General features: G+C 39.7%; 1 protein-coding gene across 1 annotated transcript; it reads left to right on the top strand.

The window, feature by feature from the left end:
• The first annotated feature begins 1,497 nt into the window (after window positions 1–1,497).
• IL7R (interleukin 7 receptor) lies at window positions 1,498–25,436 on the top strand. Its single transcript, XM_090276175.1, has 8 exons — window positions 1,498–1,648; window positions 5,728–5,866; window positions 16,005–16,162; window positions 20,662–20,819; window positions 21,746–21,914; window positions 22,787–22,880; window positions 24,213–24,288; window positions 24,663–25,436. Exons 1-8 carry the CDS (start codon window positions 1,567–1,569, stop codon window positions 25,164–25,166), a joined length of 1,380 nt encoding a protein of 459 aa, XP_090132301.1. The 5' UTR covers window positions 1,498–1,566; the 3' UTR covers window positions 25,167–25,436.
• Window positions 25,437–25,693: the final 257 nt, after the last annotated feature.

Genomic DNA, 25,693 nt, shown 5'->3' with positions numbered 1-25,693 from the left:
ACCCAGTAACAGTGAATCAAACAGAAGCTTATAACTCCCTGCTCACTCAACATCTATGTCTTCAGTACCTTAAAATTGTAGTTGGGTGGAGTTTTCTGGCTTAATCCAGGTTAGATTATTCATCAGGTGAGCAGCAGTATGTCCTACAAAAGGTGTTTCTGTCCTTAATGACAGGACTGCTCTTAACCTGTGCCTTCAAACACTAACAATGGCTAAAAGACAAAAATCCAGTAATTAACAAGAGGTCAGCCAGGCTTAACAAATGTCATTACTTTAACCACGAGGCCATGTTGGGAACAATTTTGCTTGGTAGACAAATGTAGGGAGAGTCTGAATGGTCTGTGTCATTGTCTCAAGCATCTTCCCTGCATACATAGATTCTAGTGTGGTTTACACTGACCATGTATTCCTGGAAAGTTGTGTGGCCCCCAGGTTTTCACAAGCAGAATCCTATTTTATTTTATTATTATTATTTGAATCCCCACCTGAGGAAGTGTTTATTGATTTTTAGAGAGAAGAAGGGAGAGAGAGAGAGATTGATGTAAGAGGGAACCATTGACCGGTTGCCTCCCATGTGTATCCCGATCAGGGATGGAACCTGCAACCTAAGGATGTGTCCTGACCGGGATTCAAATCTGCAACCTTTTGCCATAAGGGATGATACTTCAACCAACTGAGCAACCCTGCCAGGGCTAGAATCCGATTTTAAATTCACAGAGAAAATAGTTATTTTGTCCAATAAACAAGGGATCAGCAGACATTTTCTATAAAGGACCAAACAGTAAAAACTACATTTTGTGCACCCTACCATTTTTGTCTCTGCTACTCTACTCCCCTGTTGTAGCACAAAAGCAGCCATGTTTCAATAAAACTTTAGTTACAAAAATAGATGGTAGGCCAAATTTGGCCCTGAGGCCATAGTTGGTCAACTCTTAAATTAAACAAATATCTCTTAAATGCCAACTCTGATGAGTGAGGTATAAGTAATTACTAGGGCTACAAAGAGAATAAAACAGAAAAATTGCTCTTCTGGTGAAACACTGTATGTTCAGAGATTGGAGGGTGGACTATTTAATACATATCTACAATAAATTACTTCATTAAGTGCACAATTTATCTTTAAAGCAAAACTCATCCTTGACAATCAATTGATTAGCTTTGTAAGTTTGGATTTTTGTCCCATGATTCTTTTAAAGTGGGTGCTATTCACACTCTAGTCTAAAAGAGTTTGAGTTTCCAGGTGAATCTACCTCATTACTTTCAAGTAAGCACAGTAGGTTCAGGGCTGCCAGGAGGAATACCAGAGGAGGACAATTTCAAATGCTCTCTCTTCGTTTCTTCTACCTCTGCTTAGAGCAGCAATATTTTTACTCTGACTTCCTGTTTCTGGTACATGCCTTCTTTTTTTGCCATGTTTATACTTCCCCCTGTCTGTGGTTAAGTGAGTATAAAGCCCTAAAGCTGTAGATTTAAGTCTCTCTCACTCAATCTCGCGCGCTTTCTCTCTCTCATTCATTCCTACACAGAGGCTCACACGCCTGCTCTCCTCTCTTTCTCTCTCTCAGAATGACAGTTCTAGGTACAGCTTGTGGTATGGTTTTCTATTTACTTCAAGTCGTTTCTGGAGAAAGTGGCTATGCACAGAATGGTGAGTCATTTCTAACTTTTCTTTAGGATTTCAGATTATCTGAAGAACATGCTTTAGGTCGCTGAGGTCCTTAACAGACCTGAGCCGGGCACTGGATTGGAATGGAGGACTTAGCACGTATTCAGTCATTGTGTATGTTCTAACCCCCAGGACAGCGGACAGGGGGACAACCCGGAGGGTGACTTATAAAGTCTTAGAATTGTTAAGAGAAATGTGTTTGACACTCCAAGTGTGGATCTTAGTGTTGGTCAATGCCTCTGCTCTTTCAAAAAGAACACCCATTTAGATGCAACAGTTGGGCTTGTAGATGCAACAGTTGGACTTGTTGGTTATACCTTGTTAAGAAATCAAGCTAGAATTTGTTTTGCTTAGCTTTTCAGGAGGTTCCAAAAACATAACTTTCACGATAAAATATTATCTAGAAACAACAGCTTTGTCTGCACTTACAATTGCTTTGTCCCCAGCACCTAAAAGAGTGTGGAGGACACAGTGGACATCCAATACATATTTGAAAATTACTTCAAAATACTTAAGCTTTTATAGATTCATGTGAGATTCTTAGTAACTAACAATAAAGATCTCAATGAGTTGTCTCATTGAAATATATTTAATGATCCCCATATCAGCAAATTTAATATCATATAATAGTTGTCTTTGGGATCCTTGAAGAACTTAGTACTGAGGTGCAGATGCTGCCTACTTAGTAAATGCATTGTAATTAGAACAAAACTGTAGACAGAGGTACAGCAGCAGCAGGGGGACTGGCCCACCAGTTGGTTCATGAAAATTAAACTCTTTCACTTTAAGAGTGAAAAAGTGTTTTCCTATCAAAGATATCAGACACATCAGCCTAATGACTCAGCTTAGATTTCTAAGTTACGTAACTACTAAGGATGGAAATCCCTAGAACGCTTCTGTTCCAGGAATTGTCAGAGGATTGACATTTTCCACAGTGTGACCGTGTATGAATCACTTTGTGGGGGATGATCATTATTCCATGCTAAACATCGCCTTGTGGTTGGCACAGAGATGCTAGGCAAGTAACACATCAATCTTACCCTTTGGAGTATAATATAGTAATTCCCTCTGTTTTTCCATAGAGACCATGTGATTTTTAAAAGAAATAAGAATTCTAATGAAAGCTGAGTTTTCCCCTCAACTTTTTAAATTTCAGACATTTTTAGGAGATCGGTAACCACCCATCCACACGATTACGTCAAACTACTTCCCAGTCCGGTGTGAAAAGTAATCGGCTGCTGTGGGCTGACAGATAACTTAGTTCTCCAATAACCACAAGGGTGATCAAGAGAAGAAGTAGCTACTTCTTAAAAATCCAAACCACTAACTCTTTTAATCCACTAATTCTTTTCAGTAGGTAGACTTCCAAACCACACGACCTTGTTTCTAATACACAGTCCCCCAAAAATTTAAATTTTTATGAAAATAAGCTTAGATAGTGAGGATTCAAAAAAATAATAGGTTAACTCACTGTTGTTCAAAAACTCCATTTAATTTCAAAGCCATAATAATAACACTTTTGGCAAGGGACTGTCTTTCAAAGGAGCCACAAAGGTGTCACGTTCGTATTCTCATAATTAGAATCCTTGTTTTACCTTTTCACTACTTATTTCTCAGAAACATGTATGATAATAGTCCTAGCTAACCCTTGTTGAGTGTTTACTGTATTCTAAGCTAAGTCTTTGTATTTGTTCCTCATTAATAGCATTAATTAACATATCAGAACAGTGAGGCTTAGTGAGGGTGAGTAACCTGACAGAGGACCACAGCTACAAAACAGAATAGCCGGGATTTGAACCCACATCTGTCCAGCTCCGGTGCTGGAGAGCTTAACCACTGTGTATATTACTCTTACCTAAGCACTTTGCCGCTTAGATCAGGTACTGCATTCTCTTTGTAAAATGACATGCAATTGTCCAAGTCGTTGAGGAGAATGTTTCTTGGTTATAAGGCAACCTTGCCAAGTAATACCTGCTAATGAGTCAAGGAGCTATATTTCAGGATCTAGCCACTTTAATTATATGACCCATGCTCTGTGTATATGAGCATATACAACAAACTCACTTTGCCAGCCTCGATGGCTGAGGGCGGTAGGAGCGCTTTCTTCTGCCAATGTCCAGTATCCCCTATACTGTTCTCTCTCTGGCTTACTTTATATGTTGAAGTATTTTGGAGATAACGCTGATCCATAGTAATGTAGGTTCTGCTGTATAGGAGGGGTGGAAGGTCCAAAGAAGGGAAAACATCAAGAGAGCATGAGACTGCCATGCAAGGGACAGGCTAAAACTAGCCAGAACCTTTCCACTGAGAAAGGTACCAGCTCGTAGGAACCGAGGTTTAAGTCTGTGAGATTAAGAATGAACATGCGCTGTAAACCGAAATGGTAGGCTACTCCCTTGTTATTTAAAACTGTGATCAGGAGGAGGGCCAAACCCTGCTGAAATTATGTAAGGAGACTTTGCTGGGAGCAGAATTGTGAGCTGGATGGAGTCTAGGAGTGTTCAGAAAGAGCAGTGCTCACAGATCTAGTCCAGATGTAGCTTTTCCAGACCCGTTGCTTTGACTGAACCAACCTGTCACTCAATGGTTGGTCCCCTCACAACTGACTTTACAAACTTCCCCCACAGACCTACTGGGTTATTTAAATGAAGGGGGTGCTCTTTGTACATCTCATGGCCTTTGAAACACCCAACTGGGGTTTAATTTTAGTATATTTTATATCTGATTTAAAGCCCCAGAAGCATCTAATTTCTAGTATCCATGGACCTACAAGTAATCATAAACTCACACTCAAAAACTCAGAAAGCCTTTGGTTGCTCTGAGTTTTCTCATGTTCCAGTATGAGTACATTTACTGACAGAATTTCCTCTATTAAATATTGTGAAATATACATACAAAATGTCTATTTAAACTTAAGGACGTCAACCCAACTTAAAAAAATAAATGCAATCTGTGACAGATTGTACTTTCCAAAAATGACTGCAAAAATTTTCTGGTTCCCCACATAGTTCCAGAATTTGCTCATATCTATGAGATACAGTATCTATAAAAGATAAACACAGAGGCAGTATCTATAAGACTTGCAGGAAGGTCCATGAGATCTAAGTCCTGTAGGATCTGATATTTTTCTAATCAGGTTTGCCTCAGTTAGTAGCTTAAAAGAAATTACCTTAAATAAATAACCACACAATAGAAATATTTAATGGTGCTTTTAGTTGGGACATCTATTGAGGCAAAGGAAAGCTACCCCTTAAAAAAGTAAACTTCTGGTTGTAAGAGTTCTATCATCTTCCTCGATTCAAAAAAAATACTTGAGCCCTGACTGGTGTGGCTCAGTTGGTTGGGTGTCATCCCGCAAAGCTAAAGGTCACCGGTTCGATTCCCGGTCAGGGCACATGCCTGCGTTTTGGGTTCAGTCCCCGACAGGGTGCATACAAGAGTCAACCAATCAATGTTCCTTTCACACATCAATGTTCTTCTCCCTCTCTTTCTCCCTTCCTTCCCCTCTCTCTAAAAATAAATAAACAAAATATCTTTTAAAATATAAATAAATAAATAAACATTTGAGAGGCAATAAATAAAGATTTGTAATCAAGTCAAAGACTAAATTAAGTATCATATGAATAATGGAGATAAAGTATCTCTTACTTGAAATGTACAAGCTAACAGAAGAAGTCACCATTTAATAAAAGAAAGACTGTGTTTAGTGCTTCATTCTGGATCTCTAAAGCACTATACAAAAATTAGAAATATTTGGAGGTTAGTCCTTAATTGTGATGATTCTTTTTTTTATTTTTCCAATTAGAAAAATCTGTGCTCATTACATTTTGTTTTGGCTTGGGTTTTTTTTTTTGTTTTTTTTTTTTTTTTGGTTTTTTTTTTTGGAGGGGGTAGTTTCGAAAATTCTTCGAATTTCTGCCTTTGGGCTTTTCTTCTTTAGATCAACTATAACCACTTCTTTATGTTAGCCCCACGGGCTGCCCTTTCATTAATGTCACTGCCGATTTCAAAGGCAGGTACTCGTGTGCCTCACTAACAGTGGCTACTTTGCCCCTCCCCAGGAGACCTGGAAGACGCGGAGCTGGACGACTACTCATTTTCCTGCTACAGTCAGCTGGAAGTGAGTGGGTTACAGCACTTGCTAAACTGTGCTTTTGACGATCCAGACATCAACAGCACCAATTTGGAATTCGAAATATGGTGAGAAATGGTGGCTTCAATGGGTGCTTAGAAATAAATCCTCTGCCTTTCTTTGCAGATGCTGTGTAGCAACAGTGGCAAAGGAAGGACCATGGGGGCCCATTATCAAGTATTACAATCCAGCACATTCCAAAAGCTTGCTGGAATGTCTTGTCCTTCACCAGAGGACTCATGCAAAGCAATTCTTCGGGTTCATATTTCAGGTCTGGCTGCTACAGCCTAAGCATGGTATGGATCTTAGAGATCCCATATCCCTCCTGACTTTGTAGCGGAATGTAAGTCCTGCTAGAAAATCTCTTGGCGTGACATGAGACAATCTCGTGTCTTCAAGTTGCACCAGAGTTGCCTGGTTTCTAATCCCAACACCAGCACTTACCAGCATTTTAACCGAGAGCCAGTTACGTAACTTATTTATGCTGGTTTCTCACCTATTAAATGAGATATACTACCTCACAGGGAGGTTGTGAGGACGAAATAACTTAATGCTTTAGTAGAAAGTACATCCAGTATGTAGTAAGTAGTGGAAAAGAGGCAGTAAGTCAAACATCTAGGAATATAGACCCTCACTTCCACCTTCTTGACACAATTTGACTTTAGATGATACTCCCAGTATCAATCTTCCAAAAACTCACGAGAATAAATTGGCTCTTGGTTTCATGAGGCCTCAGAGAAAAGACCAAGAAAAAGAGAACGTCTCTGTTTTGAAAGTCCGGGAAAGAGCTCAGAGAGCTTTATCTTGCCCCTCCTCCACAAATCATCTCTTGCTGTTGAGGATTGCTACCTCTCACGGCTTGAAAAATATACTCTAACATGAAATTCTGACTTGTGGCTATCTCCAAATTCCTACCAGGCAGCCTAGTTTTAGTTAGTTTCCTAGTAAGGAAAGTGGGTCAAGATCCACCAGGAGTGAGAGAGGGCTTCTTAAATCGCACACACACTCAGGCATCCCCCAGGATGTATGGTCTAGACAAGCCCTGAATTCCAAGTTCTACACTAATCTACAGGAGCATCCTGCATCTCTTCCTGCAGCGACCCCTGCTGCCATCACTGGGCAAACATGGTCTCGGGCTTCAGTTCCATAGCGATTTCTCCATCTGCCTCTGTCCGCTCATGTCTATTAACACACTTTTCAGGAATAAAATACAACGAGAGAACAGGAACCTACAATATCCAGAATCTGTGCTGCAACTAGACTATATGGAAACGGCTGAACAACTCATTCAAACGATGCATTCATTTTTGTCGGCCAAACCTCCTCCAACACAGAGGTTTGACTTTGTTCTCTAACCTGCTGACTGGTGGACTTTCGTGATCACTGTGGTTTCTCTGAGGGAGTCCGAGGCTGACCTTTCGGTCCACTTTCACTCATATGGCATCTGCCCACTTCCTTGCCCACTTGAACAAACTTGCCCACTTCCTTTAACAAGTCACTTCATATTTCCTGCCATATTTTAATTTCTCCATAGCCTCCATTTGGGTTTCTCAATTGGACTCAGATATTTCCATTGGAAAAGAATTACCTTAAGACATGTTGTCAGTGTGAAACAGTAACTATGAACTCCTTAGTAGGATATGGTGTTATTTTCATAAAGGTATGTACATCTTGAGGGGGGATGGGTGGAACTCCTAGATTCAGAGAGAGCAACATATCTCAAATTAAACTCAAACAGAGTTCTATATTTGCTGGTTAGGCTGAGTTTCTATTCCACATTGAAACTAGCTTTGTGGAGCTTTTTTCCCCATTAATATAAATGTATAAAGAAACTGGAAATCACTGAAAATTGTGCTTTCTGCTCAAGTCATTACAAAGGATTGGTGCCAGAAACCAGGAGCTGTTTCCCAGAGAGCTCACCTGGGGCATTGTTCTATATGAACTTAACACCTGCCTGATCTAGCTGTCAGACTCCCAGGTTTAGAAATCTAGTTACTTAGTGTTCAATGTGCAGATCTGTCTCTCAGAGATGAACTTGAATGAGCCAAAATCACAGAACCAGATTACCAGCATACCAATTGACTATTTCACACTGACAGACACAACTATCATAGAGACCGAAATAGTCATACTGGGCTCAGGCTGGCGTTTGGGGGAGGAGGGACAGAGAGGGCCAGTAGGTTGCATATCAGTATAAATCCACTCTTCCTGGAGGACCTGAAAATATTTCATTTACCAGAACCTGGTACCTGAAGTGGCAAAGCAGAGGTGCTGGAAACAGGCCCCTAGGTTGGAATTCAAAACTAGCTCTGCAGTCCAGGGAGTTATTTCAGCTCTCCAATCCTAAGAGCTGTCTTAGATCAGGGTAGAAGCATTAGTATCTAACATATGGTCTGCGCCTGTCAATGGTACTTAATTCTCTCAAGAGACAGATTTTCATTAAAAATGTTGCCCTTTGCAACAATATGTATGGGCCTGGAGAACATTGTGCTAAGTGAAATAAGCCAGAGAAAGACAAATACCATGTGATCTCACTTATATGTGGGACCTAATGAACAAACTGAACTAACAAGCAAAATAGAGACAGGCTCATAGATGGAGAGCAGGCTGACAGCTAAGCGGGGCAGGGCACGATTAGGGAGTAGAGGGACTGAGCAAAAAGGAAAAAGGACTCATGGACGTGGACAGCGGTGTGGTGATTGTTGGGGAGAGGGGAATATAAGGGGACTAAATGGTAATGGGAAAAAAAACTTTCAGAAACAAGAAAATGTGATCAAATGGTTGTTCAGTAAATACAGAAGCAAACAAAGGAAATTTGTTTGTCGATTTTAAGACTACAGTTACTTGGTTTAGATCTCAAAGTGGTTAAATTTTTGGAATAAGTTGCCAGCATTTACATATCTAGGTATCTCTTTAAAAATAAAGTTTCATAATACTGGGCACATACAGTAGAAAAGAGATGAACAGAATTCTGGCTGCTTCTGTAGATGGGGACTTACATGTCATTCCTGAAGCCGGGCTCATTTTTCTCATTCACGTTACCTGCATAGGTGTTTGAATTCAGGGCCCTGCTTTTTAGGTGTTTGCATAATTCCTCTAGTCAGCTCTCAGAAGGCCATTGTATTTCCTTTATTTCCACATTCTTGGGGGCACCACCATCACCCTCATGTCCCACCTACAGATACCACTTCAAACATGTCTTGTTTTGTTTTCCTCAATTACCGCCAATGTCCTGGGCTATACCCTGCACACCTACCTCCCTAGACCCCAGCAGCACTATCTGCCAAGTGCGATTACTGCAGTCCTTTCTACAGAATCTATACTCACTTTCAAGGTTGTTCCTTATTTTTGAGAGAGTTTCTTTTTTCAGGGCCAAATAAAAAATAAAAACTATAGCTTATTTTTGTTTTTACTATTTCCACGTAAATATTATCATCACATAAAACTATATAAGATCGCAGAGAATTTAGGAAGATGATGGTGGAGTAAAGAAACAAGCGCTATGATCCCCGACAGTGTCTCCCCATTTTCAGAACAAGGGGGCTTGTGTTGAGTGGTTTAGGGTTGATGAACCCAAGGAAGGTCCCATAGGGTCACATTTTTTAACCTCTATTATGCTCAGATGCCTTTCCTTAAATAGCCTAGAACAGTTCTTTCCAACACAAATACAATGCAATTCACAAATGTTTGAACCAGATACAAAATTTTAAATTTTCTAGGAAAAGCAGGTGAAATTAACTTCAATAATGTATTTTATGTAACCTAATATATTCAAAATATTATCAACATGTAATCCATATGAACAAAAAATATTAATGATATATTTTACATTCTTTTCATGTACTAATCCTTCAAAATCTGTTGTGTATTTCACATTAAGAGCACATCTCAATTTGGACTAGCCGTGTATCAAGTATTCAATAAGTACATGGGAAAGTGGCAATTATGTTAGACTGTGTAGTCCCAGGACAGCCTAACCCTAGCAATACATAGTTAGCTACCCAGTAAATTGTTGTAATGTAATTAAGTGGACTGGAATGAACTGGACTGAATTGAGTTGAACTACTCATGGGGGCTCACTGTTTCCTCCAGTGACCTGAGGCCAGGGTCGGTGGCGCAAAGCAAGGCTACCTGTTCCAGCCACAGTTTTATCTGAGTTTCTTGACAAGGCTTCCTGCCTCTACCCTCCCTCCACCCCATAAAGCAGCTTCTGGAATTCAGAGCCCTTAAAAGGATGCCCAGGCTCACAAGACAGCCATATGATGATCTTTATTTTCCATAGCTCATTAATCTCATCCCCTGAAAAGTAGAAATGAACCGCAAACACCATTTTAGATTCTTCTTAAACTTCCAAGATTACCAGGAACTTGTTACATGTTAAGGATCTATAGCTGAATGTTCCACACATTCTTTACTTATCAGTGTATTCTACACTCAACGATTGAACTAAAAGCCATTAACCTTCTAATTCCTCCATATCACATGTTTACCTAAAATTTAGAAATGGGGTTCTGTCCCAATTTGCCTCTTCTATCCTTATTCATCAAATCATGCCACCTTCAAAATTTCTTGTCTGCCACTCCTCCCAAGGAGTGTCTGTTCCCTGGTATCCGTCTAGCTTGTACTCTACTCCAAGTGGGAAAACCCATCAAGCCCCCCAAAATAACTCACCCTCCAACAAACACGCCTGTGCACACACATTCAAAACCAGAACAACTGCATATCCCTAAAAGAGAGCAGTTAACTAAAAAGCTACATTTCAGGGGAAGACAATTTTAAGGAATGTCCCACAAAGAGTAAATATATTTAGCCAATTAATAAAATAAGGAGCTTAACCAGTCACTCAGAGATGACAGCAGCCCAAAGGTGAGCGACTGCACCTAAGGTTGAGGTGTTCCCCTTGCATTGCAGCCCCGTGCCCCCCCTCACCTTGAGCCACACAGAGTCCTGGAGTGATCATGCATGGCCTCACTTGAGCACATGTAGAAACAAGTTACACACATTCAAGTCATCAAAGGAAACCAACACTCTTTCTGGATCAGAACTAGTAAAGGCCCTGTTCCCTATGATTTTAAAAAAATGTATCTTATTAATGAGAAGGATTCTTTTTATGCAAGCAAACTCACACAGAGGTACTTCTTTCTGCCATCATCCCCACTTCCAATTTGACCCAGCTATGCCTCTTTTTAGGGCAATTTGGCTGAGTTTATAAAGAGCATGTAGGAAAAAACAAACTGGTAACCATGGTTACCACAGGAGAGAGAAATTAAGTGGAGGGTCGAGGAAGAAAAATAAGTCAGTAATTTTACTTTATTCTGCGTTAATTATTTTTACAACATGCATACATACTTTGCATTACCTCTTTAATTTTGATGTGCTTTATTGATTTTTTTGGTTTACTTCCTTTTTTGATTATTCATTTTGGGAGTAATTTTTACTGCTGGTGAAATGTACAGATCTTAAATGAGTTCTGAAGAACAAATCTGACGTGTAGCCTTCGCCTCAGTCAAGATAGAGAACATTTCTTTTGCCCTAGAGGGAGGCCACCGGCCCTCTTCTAGTCACTTCCCTTCCTCCCCAGCAATCACAGTTCTGAATTCTCACTCTTTGGTTTTGCCACTTTCTGGTAGTTCTTATAAATGAAATAACATGCTGTTCACTCTTTTCTGACTCACTTCTTTCACACACAATGTTTTTGAGATTTATCCATGTTGATGCCTGCCTCGTAACTCATCTTTTCCATTGCTGAGTGTTCAGTCCACTGCATGAATATATCAATGATTTTAATCCTTTCTCCTCTTGATGCACATTTGAGATTTGTCAAGTTTGAGACTGTTTTTTTTTTTTTTTGAGTTGCTATTAATGTTCTTGTTAATAACACATTTTGATTAACACATTTTTGTAAACAACACATTTTTGTTTCTCTTGGGTAAAAACCTCAGAATGGAACTGCTGTATCATGGGGTAGGTGTGTACTTCACTTCATAACAAACTGCTCAACAGGTTTCCAAAGTGGTTATACGATTCTATCTCCTGCCAACAATGTATGAGCTACCATCCTTTCTAACATTTGGTTTTGAAATAGGAGCTAGTTATTTTTGTTTACATTTCTCAAATAACAAATAATATTGACCATTTTTTCATATACTTCTTGTTCATTTGTGTCTTTTTTTGGCAAATTTCTTGCCTTTTTTATTGAGTTTTTTGTCCTTTTATTATCGATGGGTGTAAATTCTTTATATGTTCAAGATACAATTTGTATGTCAGTATATGTATTGCTTTTTTTTCAGTCTGTAGCTTGCATTTCATTTTCTTCATGGTGTATTCTAATAAGCAGGAGGTTTTTATTTTTTATGAAGTCCAAAAACTCTTTTTTTCTCTTTTATGTATCTTTTTGTGCCATTACTATCTTTTCTTATTGCCAAACTTAGATATTTCCCTCTGCTTCCTTCTAATATTTTATAATTTTAACTTTTATATTTAGAACCATAATCCATATCTAATTTATTTTGTGTAAAATTAAGATGTATATTTTTCATACATTTGCTCAGTTGTTCTAGGACTACTTCCTGCAAAGGTTTTCTCTTTCCCATTGAGTAGATTGAGTCCCAGTATTTAAAATCAATTAACCTTATATGTGTGAGTCTATTTCCAAACTCTCTATGCTTTCCATTGATTAATTTTTCTATTCTTATGCCAGTAGTAAACTGTTCTGACTACAAAAGCTTCATAGTACACTTGAAATCAAGAACTGTGAGTCATATTTGTTGTACTTTTTCAATGCTGTTTTGGCTGTTCTTTAAAGTTCCACATAAATTATAGAATCAGCTTGTCAATTTTTTAAAATATCTTACTGTGATTTGGATTAATATTATATATGCTGATTCGGAGAATATTTCCATCTTTTTGCTACTGAATTTGCTAATCCATGAATGTAGCTCTACATTTATTTAGATTCTCTTTCATAGTTCTCAGGAACATTTTGTAATTTCCATTGCAAAAATCTTTTAATTAATTTTATTTCTATGTATTTTATGTTTCTGTTGCATACGTTGAGCTGTTGTTTTTTAAGTTAGTTTTATAATTGCTTGATACTAGTCTATAAAAATTTAACTGACTTTTTACAATAACCTTGATGATTTCACTTTATTAGTTCCTGTAGTTATATTGGAGAATATGATTTTCCATGTAAACAAACACGTTGTCTTTTGTTCTTCCTTTCCAATCAGGGTGACTTTTATTTGTTTCTATTGCCTAGCACTGGTTAGACTATCCAACACACAGTTGAAAATAAATGGTGAAGTATTCCTGTCTTCTCCTTATCTTAGGTGAAAATGTTCACAATTTTACCATTAAGTATATTAATTACAGACTTTTTGTAAATTACCTTTATCAGGCTAAAGAAATGTCCTCCCATTAATTATGTGCTGACAGTTTTATTTTTTTAATTATAAATGGATGTTCAATTTTGTCAAACACTTAATCTGCATCACTTCAGATGACCAGAATATTTATGTCTTTTATTCTGTTAATATGAATTATATTGATTGATCTTTGATTACTGAACCTTTCTTGATGTTCTAGGGTATATTTTGCTTTTGAATTATATATTAACATCAATGTATTAATATTTTTCTAAGGAATTTTATATGTACATTCTTGGGGGACATTTATTAGTACATTCCTTTTTGTAATATTTTTTGCCAACTTGAGCTAACTTCATAAACTAAGCTGGAAAGGGTCCATTTCTTCTCTATTCTCAGGAAGAATTTGTATAGGATTGACACTATTCCTTATATATTTTACAGAATTTATAAGTATATAACCATGTGGGGTAGAGTTTCTTTGTAAGAAAATTTATTAATAATAAATTTAATTTCTTTGACAGAAATAGAACTATTAAGATGTTCAATTTATTCCTCATTTTCACTTTTGGGCAATATCTCTTTTTAGTGATTACTCTAAGGATTGCAATAATCAACCTTATCAGAGTTTATTTAGAATTAATATTGTACTATTTCATGTAAAATATAAAATATTTACAACAACATATTTTCACTTATCATGTCCTGTTCTTTGCACGATTGTTGCCATATATTTTACTTTAATATACCTTATGAATGCCTCAATAATGTCATAATATTTGATTTAAGTAGTCGGTTACTTTTTAAAAACTTCAGAGGAAATATATATTGTCTTTAACATTTATCAAAGTTGTACCACTTCTGGTACCCCTAATCCCTTCCTATAGATCTGAAATTTCATCTAGTATCATTTCCTTTTGGTCTAAAGAATTCCTAAAACAGATTACCTCGATTTTTATTTATCTAGAAATATCTTAACTTTGCCTTCATTATTGAAGAATATTGTGTGCATATAAGAATTTAAGGTGGACATCTCGTTTTTTTCTCTTTAAGAGATTTAAAGATATTATTCCACTGTCTTCTGGTTCTTGTAGTTTCTGATGGACAGTGATATTTTTCTCTGGATGCTTTCAAGATTTTCTATTTGTCTTTGTTTTTCAGCCATTTGACTAGCTTTAATGCTGTGCTTTTTTTAGCTTGCTTGTATTTGCTGAATTCTTAAACCTTAAAGTTGATCATTTTTTGCCACACTTGGGAAGTTTGGAGCCATTATTTCTTTAAATATTTTTTCAGTCAAATTCTTCCTCTTTTTCTGTTCTGGAACTTTAATTACATATTTATCCTCACAAGCCACCAACATTTTTTTTCTTTTTTTTCAGACTGAATAATGTCTATTGATCTATTTTCATGTTCACTGACTTTTTCTTGTGCCATCTTCAATCTGCTATTAAGCTCATCCCATACATTCAGTATATTTTTAAAATTTTTAGATATGTACCTGCTATAGTATTTTCATTTTGTTTCCTTTTATAGTTTCTACTTCTCCCTTAATATTAAACATGTGTTTAATAATCATGACAATGTTTCATGTTTAGCCCTTAAACATATTTATAAAATCTGCTTTAAAGTCCTATTTCTGCTAGTTCCAAGATCTGAATACTCTCAGGGTCAGTTTCTAGCGACTGCTTTTTTTCTTGACTATGAGTTACATTTTTCTTTTTTCTGGTTACTTGTAGTAGCTTTTGAATGTAGGGAAAACTATTGATAAGGAGGAGGAAGCGTCTTTTATTCTTTGATGAAAATTCATTTTAGCTCTGTTAGTTAACTTGCCTAGATTGGTTTCCAAACTCTTCTTTTGAGGCAGCACCTAAAATCTATGCTTTGTTCTTTTGAAAGCTTTATAGCTCTTGGTATCTCATGGCTTCTGTGGAGTCTCCTCCACAGAAGCATAATTAAGAGGACATATAATAATTTGACTGACTTGGTGTTTCCATTTCTCTATTTTTCTCATTTCTAGACATTTCCCACAAAACATATTGTCTGAAGTTTATAGTAGTTATATATTAGAAGGTTAGTGTGATATAAGGTACTCTCCCATTACTGGAGCCGTTACTAGAACTAAACCTTATACATTTTTAATAGGAATTTTTTGAAAGAGTACAATTTGGAGCTTTTGATGCTAGTTGAATGGCAGGCAGCATTCTCTCTTCCTCCGTTTTCTGGAAGCCTGATCTTCACTGGGAACAGGAAGTTACAGAGGTGACAAAAGTCAATCACTAGAGCATTGATATTGCATGTTAAGTAGGAAGCATGGGAAGAGGTGTTCATTTTAAAATCTGTTGATGATTTAAAAGTAGACCACAATCAAAATTACCTATGAAAATCCCTAAATTACCCATTAAATATGTGTGATTTTATTTATATAATTCTTTAGACTATTTCATCATTTCCCTTTAGACTTTTTTGGTCAATATTTCTTTATAGGTTTTATTTATTTAATTTATCCCTGTAGGACATCATAAAATGCAAGCATTTTCTCACCTAAACAAAGTATTTATTTTTTAATATCAATTATTAAAAATAGGAATTTTCCGTTATTTTTATGAATGTGATTTGACTACTTTAGGTTCAATCGCATCTAATGCCTGAGTAAATCATCTCTAATAGTAATGGCAGCAAAAAGCCACATTATGTTAATTTCTCTCTCTTTCATGTTCATCTACCCACTCAATTATCTATGGACAGAGTTGGAGTCACACAATTGAAATGTCCTGTGATGCATGCCATTGTATTACAGAAACTCCTGCTGGAATTGAGACAGATCTCATTTTTGTTTCTACAGCGAGTCCCTCCTGGATGTAACCTGCCTGAATCTTAGTAAACTGCAGGAGATATATTTCATCAAGACACATAAATTCTTACTGATTGGATACAGCAAAATATATGTAAAGCTTCGGGGAAAGATCTTAACCTGCCGAAAAATGAAGATAGTCGATATAGGTGAGATGATTATGCGGTATGGTTGCCATTTTTCAGATGTCTTAAGATGTTGATGGGGTCTGGGTTTTCTATATTTTAAACATGGACAAATCATGAAAGCTATTTGTAATAAAGAACACCACATTCTCTAATGCAACTAATTTTTATTTTAATGTATTTTATTTTATTATTTTATTTTATTTTGCAACCACAGTTTACATTCAATACCATTCTGCCAGTTTCAGATTTGCAGCAAAGTATGAGAAAACCATGAACTCTACAGAGTGGTCCCCTTGCTGCCCCAAGCACCCCCCTGACCCCGTACTCACTTACCTCAACATCGTTGACTATATTTTCCCCAATGCAAACCGTCTCTGTGGCTGTTCTGAAACTGCCAGTTTGTACCACTCAATCCTTTCACCTTCTTCACCCAGCACTCCATCCTCCCTCCCCTCTGACAGCTGTCAGTCTGTTTTCTGTAACTATAAGTCAAATAATTTTTTAAAGAAATGAACATTCTGAAGCTTATGCTATTAATTCTTACTGTGAGAATTCTCTGAGTTTTCACACTCAATGAATGAGGGTGACTGGCCCCTACAGATTGAAAGAAGAGGTCATCTATATAAAGTGTCTAATGGGGTCTCCTGTCATCCACTGACCTATGTCCCTTCCCCCCTCACCTTACTTTTACCTGAATTTCCTGTAGTCTTCTCACCCTGTTACTTACTATATTCTGAGTGTGTTTAGCTAAATAATCAAGTTCTTTTAAAAAGTAAACATGCCTTTTGTATTAGAGTTCTCCAGAGCAAACAGTAGGGGAGATATAGAAAAGGAGATATATATACCCACATGATTGTGGGGCTGGCAAATATGAAATTTGTAGGGACGGGAGAAGGCCAGGAATTGAGGCCAGAGTAGATATCACAGTCTTGAGTCTAAATTTCACAGGGAGGGCCAGGCAGTCTGGAAACTCAAGCAGGGTTTTTATGTTGCATTCCTGAGATAGAATTGCTTTTTCTTCAGGGAATCCCAGTCTCTGATTTTAAGTCCTTCATCAGACTGGATGAAGCCTACCACATTATGGAGGGTAATCTGTTTTACTCAAAGTCTACTGCTTTATAGTTAGTGGTGTCTTTTTAAAAGATATCTGTAGACTAGTGTTAGACCAAACAAATGGTTACCATGTTGACACAAGTTACCATCACACTTTCTTAAAAGACCTATTATTGAGGATTGATACCAAATCTGATTCAGCCTAGAATACATTCCATTCAATTAACTGCTTGTAGGTCAATATTAATTATCAATTTATCATTTGGTTACCAGGCAAGTAAATCAAAATGATCAGAAAGGCTAGAAATTTAGACAAAAAACATTCCTTTTATTACTTACAGATTTATGACCCTAAGGTAAATAAAGTTCTTTTTCAAAACCTGAGATACCTTGGTATAGAAGAAGGGCTAAGGCAATTATGATATATCAGTGCAATGGAATACTCACTACTTGTATGTATTCTACCTATGAAGATTTCATACACATATATGAAAAACTGTCCAAAGTGATTGAAGATATAAATTCTTTTGCTGGTTTTAAATACTTCGTCTCTGTCTCTCCATATTCTTGAACACCTCCCCCAACAACAAAATTAAGTGTAAGAGTAATACTCATCAGAGACAACAAAGAGAAACTTGGGATCTAGTCTCAGCTTTGTTTCACTAAGATGGTAAAATAGAGCGTAAAAGCAAAGTTCCATATGTGGACAATTATCTTGTAAAAAAGCAGAGGTATTGGCAGAGACGTGGACACTGTCGGTGTGCGTGCCGCTAGGTGGAGGTGACAGTCACAGGGCGTCTCTGTATATGTGACACAAGCAAGCCAGCTCTGCTCTTTTGGACACTTGGCTGCTGTGGATGCATATTCAGCTTGCACGCTGCACTAGCGCACTCTGCCTAAGGGTTTACCACTTACACTGCGAATGTCATTCACTGTCTGAAACCAGCAGAGCTGGCGGAGATTCTCAGTCCTCTGACAGGGTCCTGGAGCACCGAGGAGAGCCCCTCCTTACAGAACCCACCCCGCACACAGGGCCTGTGTGCGGTTCATGTAGTGAGCACGTAAACACGCACGGCATACCCATAGCTCCGGGGGGCACCCTGCCCCATCTGAACCCCCAGACCTTACATGCACCAGGGCTTTTAGGGGTCCACATTGTGTAGCCCCAGCAGACTACAAACCTGACAGCCTCACTTGAGAGGCAAGGAGGAGATACAGGGTGTGCACACAGCAGGTAGCATGGGCCACTATAGATGGGGCTAGTGAGAGCGCCTCGGGGCTGTGGCAGGCTCCCCTGGGCAAGGAGGATGAGAAAGGTGGACCCGTGTCTCACAGTAGCCTCTTCTGATTCTTAATGTGACCTTTCATTAGTAGAACTGTCATTTAGTTCCATTCAAACCAGATGCTCCTGATTGAACCTTAGAGCCAGCATTTCCCAGCTGCCACAGACCCATCTTTAGGTCTGGAGGGAAAGCTTCCTGCCTTCCCACTCTTCTTGGCAGTCTCAATTTATATACTTGCCCAGGCTGTGCAGGAATAAATAAACGCTTTTAAATGCTGCTTGAGGAATGAGCTTCTTTTCCAGATGTGCTCAGAGACAACCTTTAGGCTAGAGGCAGACATGTGGGGAGAGCCCCTGAACAGGCCCGTGGGAGGAAATGGAGTCCAGAAACAAAAGCTAAGTGAAGAGTAAGTCTCAGATCAGACAAAATTGAATTCAAATCCTCTTATTAAACTATCCCACAGGGATCTGGACAAAAATTAATAAACCTCTCTGACTATAGTGGCCATAAGTGATTGTTGGTGGCAGAAGGCATAAACAAACCACTTGGCACTTAGTAGGTATATATAATCAATATTATTCTGGTCTTCCCTTAATTCTTCCTTTATCTTCCTTGGGAGAGGGGAATGGAACAAGAAACTCAGTGCCAGAGATTTTGTTGAGAATGTGATTCTTCATTATTTCCTTGAAGAAAAGGTAGGAACTGGCTTGGTCAATATGAAAGGGTTAACAGTATGCTCTGTCAGTCTTTCTGTCTGTGCCCATCCCCTTTCCTCCTGTTTCCTTTTAGGGCATTGTCCCTTTACCTACTACATCTAAGGAATCAACTTCCCCTTGCAGGAGACATCCAAGGGTAAAGAAGGAGCCACTTCCTCTTTTATAGTACCTCTGGAGCAATGCAGGAGAAACCTGGGCAGTCACCACTATGAAAAGCTGATGGTGATATGTGGGCCAAACTCCACCGCAGGAATTCATTTTACTGGGTCAGCAAGTCAGCCTTAAAGTCTGTCTCAGATGGACCGGAATCAGCTCCGTCTACTGAGTGAAGGTTTTATGAACCTATACTCTCTGATTAACCACAGGTTTGGGTTAGATTTTAACCTGTGTGTTCCCTCACCTCTGTCTGTGATCAGCAATGCAGAAAAGTTGCTACCCCATCCCTAGATAACTAGACTCCCAGGCTTTGGTGGAGGAGCAGCTAAGAGGCCAAGGCAGGGAAGGCTCTGGTCCTGGTGAGGAGGCAGCCTGACACACCTGCTCGTCTAGAAACTCAATAGCTTTCTCAGGGTTTGTTCTGCTTGAAATAATACCTACCTCCCTCTGATAGCATTTCTTTTTTAAAAAAGATTTTATTTATTTATTTTTAGAGGAGGGGGGGAAGGGAGGAAGAAAGAGAGGAAGAGAAATATCGATGTGTGTTGCACTACCAGTCATTGAACCAGCAACTCTTGGTTTTGTGGGTTGACACCCAACCCACTGAGCAACTCTATGAGGCAGGCAGGCAGAAGGAAGAGGCCAGAGAGGAGTTTGGAGCAAATGCAAACAAGGCTGAGGTCACACTGGAATTTCCTAGCCAGGGCCAGGATGCAGACCCTCAACGTCTCTATAGCTGAAATGAGGTGCAAGTTTGTCACCTGATCTTGTGGGAACAATGAAGACTCAAAGCTTAAATACTCTGCTTTGGGGGCTAGTTAACAACAAGGATTCAAAAAGTGAAGAGAATGTGTTTTCTGTATAAAATGAGCACTAGTTGCTGTAACAAATAAGCCCTAAAACATATGGTATCTCGATCACCATTAAATTTATTTTTTGCTCTCCTAAGGGCAAAATGGGTGTTTCTAACTTGTGGGTGGAGATCCTTCAAGCTACATTTAGGGCTCCTTCATCCTGTGGCTCCACTGTCATCAATATGTGACTCTAAGAGGTGGAAGGGGAACAAGCCTGGGGTCACTGTGGGGTTTCTAGGCCAGGATAGGAAGCAATGCACATCATTTCTGCTCACACTGCTCACTAGACCACATCCAACTTCAAGGGAGGTTGGGAAATGCAGTCAGGACTTGAACCAGGAAAAAGAAGAAATGGTTTTCTAAACAAGAATGTGATTTCCAGGGTAGTTGATCTTTAAAAATTATAATTATTTTCTTCAGTGCCTTATAGGCTGACTTCATCTCTTTCCCCTTTCCAGTTAAACCTGAGGCTCCTTACGATGTAAGCGTTGTCTATCGTGAAGAAGCAAATGACTTTGTGGTGACATTTAATACATCGCACTTACGAAAGAAATACGTAAAAGATTTAATGCATGAGATAGCCTACCGCCAGGAAAAAGATGAAGCTGATTGGATGGTGAGTCAACTCCATTTATAGATTATAAAATTTATAAAGATCTCTATATAAGTATACTTAATAAATAAGCTACACATATAAATTAAGATGTAGAAGTGTATAAAACTATAAAATAGCAACATCTTAAGTTACATATTTTATTGTTCCAGAGGTACATTTAGCTGGGGAGGTCCCCTAGCAATTTTGTGTTCAAATGTACCTTTTACTGAAAGAAGCTCTAAGAGTAAGTGCTTCAGGTTCTACAAAATCTGGGTCTCCTCTGGCCCATTCTTCTTCTAACTCTTTTTTTTTTTCTCTTGTTCTGTTTTTGGTTTTTATCATGTCTCTAAATTAGGTTGCTGGGCTAACAAGACCAAATCAATCCTCTTTATTTGGGGGCCTCAAAAGGTAACCCATTTAAGCACAACTTTCACAGGCAAATCAGACAAAAGTGTCACCGAGTCATAGTCACCATTGATTAATGGAAGTTGTGAGCACAGCAGAGTGGAGAAAAAGAAAAGAGGAACGTAGACATATATTTCTGGAGGGAAATGACTTTTGCTCATTAACCTTACCATTCCCTTTCATCTCTTCTTGGGAGGTGAAAGGAGAGAGAAAGAAATAGAAGAGACTCAAGTGTGGGAAGAAAGGTGGGGGCCTGGGAGTGAGTTATATCCTTCCAAAGTGGAAGAGCCCACGTCACCTGAATAAGGACCCATTGTACCACAGCCCTCCTTCGCCACATGCAGCCTCATTTATGAGCTCATAGTCTCTGTCCCGAAATCTGTTGCTGACCTCTCCACATGTTAGAGTTTCTTCTCGTAACAAGTATAAGAGAATTTTGAAAGAATGTCCACAGGACTAAAGATGCTGACTGGAATGACGTGGGAGATCTGGGCAGTACCTTTCTTGGTCCTAAAACTGTAGTGGCACTTTTTGCTTTTCAGCATGTGAACTTATCCAGTACGAGGCTGACACTCCCACAGAGCAAGCTACAACCTGATGCAATGTACGAGATTAAAGTTCGATCCATCCCTGACGGCGACTATTTTCAAGGCTTCTGGAGTGAATGGAGTCCAAGTTTGCACTTCAGAACTCCAGAGACCAGTGGCCAAGGTGAGAAGCGACTGCAGTCTCTGTGCACCACAGAGCACTTTGCTGGTCGAAGTGTGTGAGTGGGAGTGAGCGTGAGAGCGATGACTCCCCGGAGGGCTTCTTACACTTTCTTTGAAGAAGACCTGCCATCTTTGCCCTTTTTATGAAGAACCAGGAAGTGCTGGGAATCAGACCCTCAGTTGCTGATCAATTGATAGAGGCTGTCTGGACTCTACCACCTTGGGTGCTTCTGGGAACTCCTAATAATTCTGATCAAAATCCCTACCTGCTACTCCCAGTTTGCCAATTCAGACAAGGATCTCCAAGGTGCCCCTAGGGAACACCTTTGTTGATGGCAGACTGGCAGACTAATGTGGCTCTCCCATGCCCCCTTTTCCAGAAAAATGAAGATACCTTGGTGGTCTAGGACATGAGTGTCCAGAGAGCTAGAAGGCATGACTCAAGTAGGCCCCTGGGGACCTGAAGCACCACACATATAACTCCCCTTTGGGGGATGAGGGGAACTGATCGGCCATACTAACCTTTCATCCTCACCCTAGAAATGGCTGAGACTGCAGGGGAGAACATTTCTTTCACCGTCTCCCCCCTACCAGCTTGGCTTCTTTTTCTTGGTAATGGGAGTGCTGGTATCTTTAATACTAGGTCACTTTCACATTTCAAGTGACAGATGTTCTGGATCTGGTCACCTAAGTCAGTGCCACTTTAGCCAAAATTCCTCCATAAAGCCATGTCATCATCTTGTTCACTGAAGAGTAACTTTCAAGAAATTGTCAATGAACCCGAGTTAGTAAGTAAACTCAGATCATCCTGAAGTCTCTTCCACAGCATGCTTCGTTTAAAATTGTTAACCTAGAACTATCCTTGCATTCCAGGAAAGATGGATCCTATTCTCCTACTAGTCAGCACCCTGAGTTTCTTCTCTGTGGCTCTGATGGTCCTCTTGGCCCTTATGTTATGGAAAAAAAGGTGAATTTCTTTCATCAAAAGGGTGGTAATGTGGGATCCCAGATAGTCAGAGCTCTAACCCTAGTTACTGAAGAGAAAACTACAAAGGGGAATAAGGAATCTCAGGAATTATAGTGACCCACACCCCTCCTCATCCTCAGGGACTTGTGAATTTCCATAGTTTCCTAAGAGGTGAATTATATACACTGGACATCAGGTAAATGATCCCCCCAAACTTTTCCTTCTAAAAGAGTAGGAGTCACGCCTCCAGAATGGCTGGGCAACTAGAAGCAGCCATGGAAAATGCAGAATATATTTGAAGTCTGGACTTTTAGCACACATTTATGGGAATTTGCATTCTCCTTTATGTTAAGGCCATGTTTGTTTCACCCTAAAATGATGTTGTAGATACCTACCAGTCAAGTTATTAATGCTGTAGGAAGATGCCCTCAGCACAGGGCCACATATCCCAAGAACTACAAATACAGCAGTCCCTCTCTGTATCACGGTTCACTTATCATGGCCTCACAGTATCGCGGGATTTTTTAAAATATTATATTTAATTATTTATCACAGATTTTTTGCTATAGCACAGGATTTTGCAGTACTGTATACATATGTTGTTAAAGTTACGTAGGTTTAGCAGTGTAGAATATGTTTAAGAACATAAGTAGTGTTTATAAAAGTGTGGAAAAGGTTAATAAGGGATTGGGAATGGTTTATAAGTGTGTGGGAAGGGTTTAGAAAGCCTTAAAATATATATAAATACTAAAATAAATGTAAGGTTCCTACTTCGTGGATTTTCACCTGTCATGGGGGGGGGGGGGTGTCTAGAATGTAACACCCGTGATAAGTGAAGGAATATTGTACTCCAATTTGAAAAGCACCACCTTAAAAACATTTTTTCTGGGTAACTTAGAAAATATTTCTCACTTCTGTGAAAAATGAGAGAGAAGGGGTCGCTGCCAGTAAAGAGAAGGAATAAGATGACAACATGTACATCAGGAGTAGATGAGCAGGTCCAGTTGTAGCTTCAGAACTACACCAAGCCACTTCATTGCCACACCTCATTGTTCCTTTTCTCCAGGGTTCTTTCCCAGAGGAGTATCATTGTAGTGTCTTGTTTACAGAGTAGATCATCAAAAACCATCTCTGGTCCAACTCCTCCAAGGATTGGTAGGAGACTGAGACCCTGATAAAGCAAGTCACTTGCCCGAGGTCACCCACTGAGCTGTGGCAGAGTCAAGACTAGGAATCCACCTTTCTGATTTCTAGCTCAGAATAGGTGGAAAGATCTATTGTGCCTGTTTCCTCTGCCATTCTTTTCATCTATGCATGTCCACTTATTTTCAGAATTAAGCCTATTGTGTGGCCCAGCCTCCCTGATCATAAGAAGACTCTAGAGCAACTATGCAAGAAACCAAAAAAGGTGGGTGTTTGTGATGCTTTTCTGTCACTATGTTGAAGGCATCCCAATAGCCAAGAATAATATCGGAGGATAAGGAATATTTGAACTCCCAGTTTTGGTCTTTTGAGCATTCCCAAACCAGGGTTTCTCGTAAGATTCTAGTGGCAGCTTCTGGAGATAGGAAACAGAATTTTCCAGGCCTCTCCAGGGCTAAAGGGCACCTCCAAGGGTTATTTCAGACCCTGAGGTGTCATGGCACCTCCAAAAGCAGAGGCAACTAAGACGCAGGGATTGATCCCTGCCCTTCCCCGGTAAGCCCCTTCCAGTGGTCCTTCAGGTTGTTTCCCAAACACCTGGTGCTGCTCTCTTCATGCCTTCTCTCTTTTTTGCTGCAGAATCTGAATGTGAGTTTCAACCCTGAAAGTTTCCTGGACTGCCAGATTCATAAGGTGGATGGCATTCAAGCTCGAGACGAAGTGGAAGGCTTTCTGCAAGACACATTTCCTCCGCAACTAGATGAGTCTGAGAGGCAGAGGTTTGGCGGGGATGTGCAGGGCCCCAACTGGCCATCCGAGCATGTGGCCATCACCCCAAAAACTTGCAGAGGAGATGCACCCCTCGAGTGCCTGGCGGGGAATGTCAATGTGTGTGATACCCTTGTGCCCTCCTCCTGCAGGTCCCCAGACTGCAGGGAAGGTGGCAGGAATGGATCCCATGTGTACCAGGGCCTGCTGCTTGGTCCTGAACCTACAAATGTCACGGTGCTCCCTCCGTTTCTTTTCCCATCAGAAATCCTGATGTTGAGCTCAGCTGCCCAGGGACAGCCCCTCCTCACTTCCTTGGGATCAAATCAAGAGGAAGCGTATGTCACCATGTCCAGCTTCTACCAAAACCAGTGAATTGTAAGAAACCCAGGCCTGGAACCATGTGACCAAGAAAGAGTCCTGAGCTCCTACTCTCCCTCCCAGCACAAAGAAGACAAACCCAACACAACCCTATCCGTAGCCTGCAGGTTCTGATGCATCACTTTCTCCACTCCCCCCAACTTCAGCGAGAGGCAGAAGCATTCTGCCTCAGGTGATCCAAATGAGTCAATTCTTTCCGAATTTTCAGAAAGCAGAAAAGAGCAAAAGAAAGGGTGGAGGAAAGGATGGAGACGGAGGGACGAAGAAAGCAGGAAGGGTGCCAGGAAGGAAGGAGGAGAGGAGGGCCAGAAGGAGAGCTGCTGTTACTAGAATTTGCTGCATGTCCAAGATGGAGTCAGGGCGGGGCGTGTCGGCTGCATCCTCACAGTCGTTCCGGGGCGATGGGAGCAATGATCTCCTTCTCGTTGTCTTTGTTACGGATGAAGAAAAGGAGGCCTAAAGTAGCTTGTCCATGTTTCCCGCTCAAGATTTGATCCCCAGAGCCATGGGCCTTCCTCTTA

The sequence above is a fragment of the Furipterus horrens genome, unplaced genomic scaffold, assembly GCF_987537825.1.
Source record: "Furipterus horrens unplaced genomic scaffold, mFurHor1.1.pri manual_scaffold_5, whole genome shotgun sequence".
NCBI classification, from domain to species: Eukaryota; Metazoa; Chordata; class Mammalia; order Chiroptera; family Furipteridae; genus Furipterus; species Furipterus horrens.
The sequence above is the reverse complement of the archived record's forward strand: the minus strand, read 5'-3'. Positions and strand labels throughout refer to the sequence as shown.